This window comes from Trachurus japonicus, chromosome 17 (genome assembly GCF_045865225.1).
Source record: "Trachurus japonicus isolate A0001 chromosome 17, Traja_1.0".
In the NCBI taxonomy this organism is placed as follows: domain Eukaryota; kingdom Metazoa; phylum Chordata; class Actinopteri; order Carangiformes; family Carangidae; genus Trachurus; species Trachurus japonicus.
In genome coordinates, this window is record NC_140923.1 from 19,986,469 (window position 1) to 19,993,377 (window position 6,909).

The window sequence follows — 6,909 nt, forward strand, 5'->3', positions numbered from 1 at the left end:
GGCCCTTCCCCCGAAGTAGAGAGAGGACATCAGAAGTAAATGTTTATGTCCCGTGACACGAAGACGTTGTGTTCTTTCTAAAATGTGTGGTTGAACCGTTTCCTGTTGTGACGGTAACAAAGAGTTCCTTCACTATAGATGCTGTTTACATCTGTGAAGTTCTCGCTCCAGACGCTCTACTACAGAAAACTTTGTCTTGAATACTGCTGACTTGGCAGGAATGTTCTGCACTCACCACAAATTATGCAGAAATATTTAGGAAATCTTAAAAGCTGTACTTAACCTATATTTGGATAATAAAGATAAATCAATCCTGCTTAAATAAGACTGACCTTACAGCTGTAACTAAACAATTGCTCTTGTTTTTTAGTAAACATAGTCTGCCGTCAGCCACAACAGTCAGTTGTGCTGTGTAGTTGTTTGTGACACAGCACTTCTGGGAACACTGACCTCGGGCTGCAGCAGTGAAGGAGTCTAATAACTGTCTCGTGAGTACATCAGTTTCCAGTTACTTCCCACACGGTCCTAAAGAACACCGACTAGCACAAAGCCGCTGTTGAGCTCCAGCCAAGATATCAGCCAGGCTGAAACATCAGAACCTTCGGCAAAACAAAGCGCAGCCAGAGAGCTTTTACTAGAGTTACCTTTAGGGACACTTTGTTTTACTTTTTCCGTTTACCGCTCACTGTGCTTCCAGCTGTTTAAACTGTTTTTTAAAAATGTGAGATATTTTAAGACCGCAGGCTTGCGTCAACTTGAAGATGCAGCTGTGTTCTTTTTAGTGTCCACAGGATGACCTCAGCACCAGTTTTATGGTACGTCTGCTCTGTTATCACTGGGATTGTTCTGTTTTCTGTAGCATCCGGTTTGTTTTGAGAAACAGCTCATGTTTTCACTTTGCAGATAGAAAAGCAAAGCACAATCCCATCTGGTTGCAGTGTTGAACATTTTGGGAAATAAGCTTTTTTGACTTCCTGCTAAGAATTAGATCTACTCTGCTCCGTCTGTCTGTTAGAAATAAGGCTGCAGCTAGCTGCTGGTTTGCCTTGCGTCAAAGGCTACTGGCTCAGAGGTAACAAAAGCTAATCTTCCAATGCTTTTGTAAGCTTTAGGGGCCTTTGGAGAGATCCACACTTGAGGTTCCTGCATTTCCACACTTTGTGCTAAGCTAACTTGCTGCTAGCCGTACCGCACAGGTTTGAGAGTGGCATCAAGTTTCACCTCCAACTCTTCGCAAGACAGCAAAACAGCTTATTTCCAGAAATGTTGAACTATTTCTTTAATTCTTCTGCTTTTTTTTTTTTTTTTTTTAAAGTCACGAGTCATACAGCCATGTTGTGATAAAAATAAAAGTTTTAAATGTATCAATAAAAAACACCAGGTTCAGTAACTTGATGTTTTACCAAATCAGGTGCATTACAATATCGCAGTTAACAAAAGGATAAAACTCCTTGAGGAAATCTACAAATGGCATTATGGACAGATCCACATTTGAACAACATACGTCTGGGTATAGACATCTACAAAGTGTACCATACAAGTTGACCCAGTGTGTCAAAATCTGACGACATCAAATGTTGCCATTTAAAAATAGACACTTCATAAAATCAAAGAATTAGTAACATCGACGACTGGATAGTTGAAAAGGCAGGTCAACATATATTAACAGTACATGAACTAGTCAGATTTATTAAGTTAGACATGCTGTCCAGCCTTAGCAGCTCTACTCTTCAGTGTCCATGTGCTTTAGTTCTTTTAGTTACAGACAAAAAAGGGAAAGATGACATGGGCTATAAAACAGTGTTACAAAAGCCAATCCCTTCAAAAGCAGAGGGGATGGACATACCCTGCCATTACCAGCTCAAACTACCAAGGATCTCATTACCTTGTCATGTTTTAAGTTGACCAGCCAACTTTAAGCCATTAAAATGCAGGTTAAAATCATCTCAGTGGGAGAGAGAGAGAAAGAGAGAGAAAAATAATAATAAAAAAAATACAGTACTAGTTTAAAAGAAAAGATAAAGTCAGGAGGGCAGTGAGAGTCAGTCCACAAGTTGTATTTAGTAATCCGCAGGTTCGTCTCCCTCCTCGCTCAGCAAACAGGTACGGACGAGGGCCTCGATCACACCGTACGGGTCGCAGTTGGCTGATGGGCGGCGATCCTCAAAGTAGCCTTTCTTCTCCTGGCCGACGTTACGCGGGATGCGGATGCTGGCGCCGCGGTTGGCCACACCTGCGGAGAATTCGTCGATGTTTGAGGTTTCATGGTGGCCAGTGAGACGGCGGGCGTTGTCGAGCCCCCCTTTGGGGTCGTAGGCACGAATGTGATAGCGGTGCCTCTTCGCAAGTTTCTCGATGGATTCTTCAATGGCTCTGAAAGCAGAAATCACAAGAAATGTTAACACCATTCATGCAATATACACACACACACACCACATTAACATAGCTGTCAAGTCAAGCCCTCCCCTCAGAAAAAAAAAAAAAAAAAGCTTCACTCACTTTAATCCACCGTCTTCCCTCATCTCCTTTGTGCTGAAGTTTGTATGGCAGCCAGCACCGTTCCAGTTTCCAGGGATTGGCTTGGGGTCAAATGAGGCAACAACGCCAAAATCTTCACAGACACGGTGCAGGATGAAACGTGCCACCCAGAGATGATCTCCCATATTGATCCCTTCACATGGTCCAACCTGGAACTCCCACTGAAAAACAACAACAATGTACACAAGTTCATTATAAGTTACTTTTTCCTTTTAAATGGACTTTTGAAACAATAAAAAGACAGATGCATAGCTCTGATATAATAGGCTTTTAAGGTCATTACCTGAGCAGGCATCACTTCTGCGTTTGTACCACAAATCTGGACTCCAGCATACAGACAAGCTCTGTAATGGGCCTCCACTATGTCTCTGCCGTAGGCTTTGTCGGCTCCCACACCGCAATAGTATGGACCTGTAAATTAGACAAATGTTAGCCGCCACCCAGATAATAAGTTGTGTTCCCATTAAGGGAATGCATTTGTATGTGAACTTTGGATGACCTGCTTACCCTGTGGTCCAGGGAAACCGTTGGACGGCCAGCCAAAAGGATGTCCATCTGTGCCCAGAATGGTGTACTCCTGCTCCATGCCAAACCAAGGATGCTGCTCGTCCACCATGTCCATCACCTTCTTGCATGTCAGTCGAAGGTTGGTTTCTGCAGAGAGAGAGAGAGAGAGAAGGAAAATCAGATCAGAAGACCAGCACCAGTGCAGCCAGTCACATCTAGTTACCTGTGATGGTTTTGAAAATTACTGTCCAAAATAGCAAAGCAAACTTAAAAACTTTCAAATTAATTTCCAGGGACTGTCCCCTTGAGACAAAAAGTTCAATGGGCCACTTTGTGCAAGATTATGCAAGATTGCCACTGAAACTGTAAAACTATACAATTTCATCCACTCATTTTGCCGTAAACGTGCAGCCATTTTGCTGATTTCAGACGACTTCACTTGATTCAGTCATTTCAATTTACAAACCACAGCCTCGACGTCACCATGCATCACTGTGCATGCACATGAGAATGAATGGGTGCATGCAAACGTAATGAGTGCATGTGTGTTTGATTATGGGGGTGTGTGCACACCTGTTCAGGAGTGTGACACTGTTCTACAGTAAATGCCATCTCAAACAGTTTGAAGTTACAGCATTTGTGCCCTTATATATTTAAGTTATTCAGCAACAGACACCATTTTATTGCAGATTATTCCTAAATAATGATGTCACAAGATTTGAGCTCATTTTGTTACCTGCAGGTTTGCGATTGTATTTCATCACTTCACACAGGACCAGCTTGTTGGGGTCTTTGCGGAATGGATCACGGAAGATGGCAGAAGGAATCAGATACATGTCGCTGTTTGAGCCCTCAGACTGGTAGGTACTGGAGCCATCGAAGTTCCACTCAGGGAGATCTACAAGAGGAGGATGGAGCAATTATATATTACAATGCATAACTATCTTTATTAGTTTACACGCTTTGGAGAAAGCTGGGGTTGCTTACCTTCGATGCTTTTGGGCTCAAAGTCCAGCGTCCTGGTTTTGCATCGGAGTCCCTCTCCAGTTCCATCAATCCAAATGTACATGGCTTGGACTTTATCCCCCTGAGGGAGCTCCATGTACTGCTGCTTGACAGCTTTACTCAAGCTGGCGCTGTCCGACGTAGCCATCTTATTTCCTACTATAACACACCTGAGGAGAGGAAGGAGAAGGAGAAGAAGAAGGGGGGGACAGGCGTCAGATCGGGGTGCGCTCTGGATCACATGTTGCGTAACGAGGTTTGGGGGCGCAAAAAACAAAACACACCACCATTGTCTCGTCTTCCAGAAAGGAGAAGGGGTTCAAAAAACGCATTGAGGATGTAAAAAAAAGGCGACACGTACATTTCTAGCATTTTCCTCCCTCTCCACTTTGAAAACAAAGAGAAAAGCCCCTTTACACCTGTGCACGAGCACTTCACTGAATTTAACGAGACATGCCAGCTCACAGACACTGGCTCATGGAAAAACACGGCAACCCCCACCCCCACCCGCAACCCACAATAATCACGAAACCCGAGACATACACACACAAAAAAACACAAAATACACGCATACACAAGAAAAAAAAAACACGCATCTCTACTTTCCACTATGTCGCCAGTAGGCTTGTTATTGTCGTCATGGCTACAACCAGAGTTAGGTAATATTACATCATACACATCCTCTTTGTAAGACATCACCCACCTACACATAGTAGCCTCAACTAAACACATGAAAACAGTGAAAAAGACTAAACCACGACTCCAAACCCCTGAATGAAATAAATGCACATAACAAAATAAAAGCCCATTGTCTAAAGTGAGTAACAACAACAACAAAAACACAAAGTCTGGAACAAGCATCTCCCGCTCCACCTACGCAGAGCGAAAGAGGCATCAAGAAAAGAAGTTAATTACCTGGACAAACGAGGAAATTGAAATAAAAACTAAAGGACTGACAGGTCCAGTGTCTTGTCGTGTGATGTCTCGCTAGTGTCTGTCTCATTCTCCGGTACCGATGCTCCGGGTCCGGCCGCATTTATAAGAGCAGGAACTGGGACGTCGCGTCTTTGATTGGTCGGGGGAGTCAGCCGTGTGTTTACTCCAAGGTGATGGAAGGCACATGCAGCTCGGTCATTGGACAGGCTGCAAGCGGAGCCGCAACGCCCTCTAGCAGGAACTCAGCCGCGTGTCACAATGCGTGACCCTCAACCGTGCACGAGCGTGCGCGTGCGTTTTAAGTGTGCGTGTGTGTGTGTGTGTTTGTATTTGTATCTGTATCTGTATGCTTTCCCGTGCGCATCTTCCTCATCCCTGTCATTGTGGTTTTGAGAAATGAAAGTGTGAGCAAGTTTCAGATTGAGGCTGAGCGCCTTTTGTGAAACTTAACGTGCTTCATTGTTTGAGGCGGGCTCGACCGTGTGGAACAAAATGTACTACAACTGGGCTACCGGTACATCCTTTTTTGCCTCAGCACAAACCCACGAGGTTGGGTCTCGGTCTCGGTCCAAGACGCCACCGCGTGGTATAAAACAGTTACTGCACGGCTTACTGGTTTTAATGGGAGAGATTATGTAACGCTGCCGAGAGAAATCCTCTGGCGTTGGTTCATTCTGGTTCTGCACTGGATTCCCACGTGAGAAAAAGATGTGTAAAATGCATTCATAAAGACGGTCTGTTAAACAACCCATAACACTGCAGGCTGTTTTTATGACTGCAAATTACTTCTTTCCCCTTCTCTGTATTAAATCAAGGTGATTTATTTTTTGATTGGTGTGTTTGCAAGATGTTGATGCTTTGTAATCACCACAGTTCATTGGTCTTATATAATTGCCTGGCACTGAGTGGTTGGACGACTTGGATACTTTACAGTAGAAATACTATTGTTTAAAAATAATCAAACAATATGCAAATAAAATTCTTGCATTCAAAATCCTAGGTAACTGAAAGTACAGAGGTGTTATCAGCTAAGTTTTAGATAAAGAAAGTGAAAGCACTAGTTGCAGAAAATGGACAAAGATAGAGATGACATTATTAATACTGGAATCAATTACAGTTAGGTACAGTGTCTCACTCACATCCATTTTGTGGTGTTTACATCTCCAAAAACGGTGCCCCAAAAGGCAAATATTATTTTTAGGGGGGAAAGAAACAATCACCCCCACCATATTTTTTCACTTGTCTCTCAGGAGTCATTTTAGTAGCCTATTGTCCCTCTTATGTTGAGTATGATACAAAAATCAGTTCACATTGCTGACTTGTAACAAGTAAGCCCGGCAAATTTCGGCCTGTTATTCCCAGCTGGAAATGTGTAAGGAGATAATGTTTCCTAGAAAGAACACAAATCAATCACATTCAAACTGCCGGCTTGTCTACTTCTAACAAGTTTTCCCTGTGAATTTCGGCCTGTTATTCCAAAATTCACCAGCATGACATAACTTCATAACTTCACCTTCCTACTAGGGCACTGTATTTAAAGTAGCCTACTTAGGGAAATGATTGTAAAAATGTTTTACTTGCCCTTCAGGGAAGGAGAAGTTCTTGTTAACCAAACTGTTCAAGAAAGATAAACAAAGTAACTCTCATTTAGAAATCATATTGATGTAGGAAAAAAACTAAAACTTTCTGCTAAACTAAGGTAGGAGTGTTGCTGCTGGTACAAGAAAGCTGTTCATTTGATCACAGAGCAGTAGCAATATGTACCAATATGCACGTTCCATTTTTCCAAGTGTCTGACGATATCAGCCAGGGAGGAGTCTGACACAAACGAGACCTAAAGCTCAGATGATATGTAGTACCACAGCGGGGCAGCAATGTAAATTTCGTTGAATTCTTTCAATGACAATAAAGGCAATCTCAATC

At 42.9% G+C, this 6,909-nt stretch overlaps 1 protein-coding gene across 1 annotated transcript; it reads right to left on the bottom strand.

The window, feature by feature from the left end:
• Positions 1-1,335: 1,335 nt before the first annotated feature.
• Positions 1,336-5,061, bottom strand: glula (glutamate-ammonia ligase (glutamine synthase) a). The gene is made up of 7 exons (XM_085805270.1): positions 4,966-5,061; positions 4,033-4,220; positions 3,782-3,943; positions 3,046-3,192; positions 2,822-2,949; positions 2,500-2,699; positions 1,336-2,373 (listed from the first exon to the last, which is right to left on the bottom strand). Exons 2-7 carry the CDS (start codon positions 4,196-4,198, stop codon positions 2,061-2,063), a joined length of 1,116 nt encoding a protein of 371 aa, XP_085661396.1. The 5' UTR covers positions 4,199-4,220; positions 4,966-5,061; the 3' UTR covers positions 1,336-2,060.
• Positions 5,062-6,909: the final 1,848 nt, after the last annotated feature.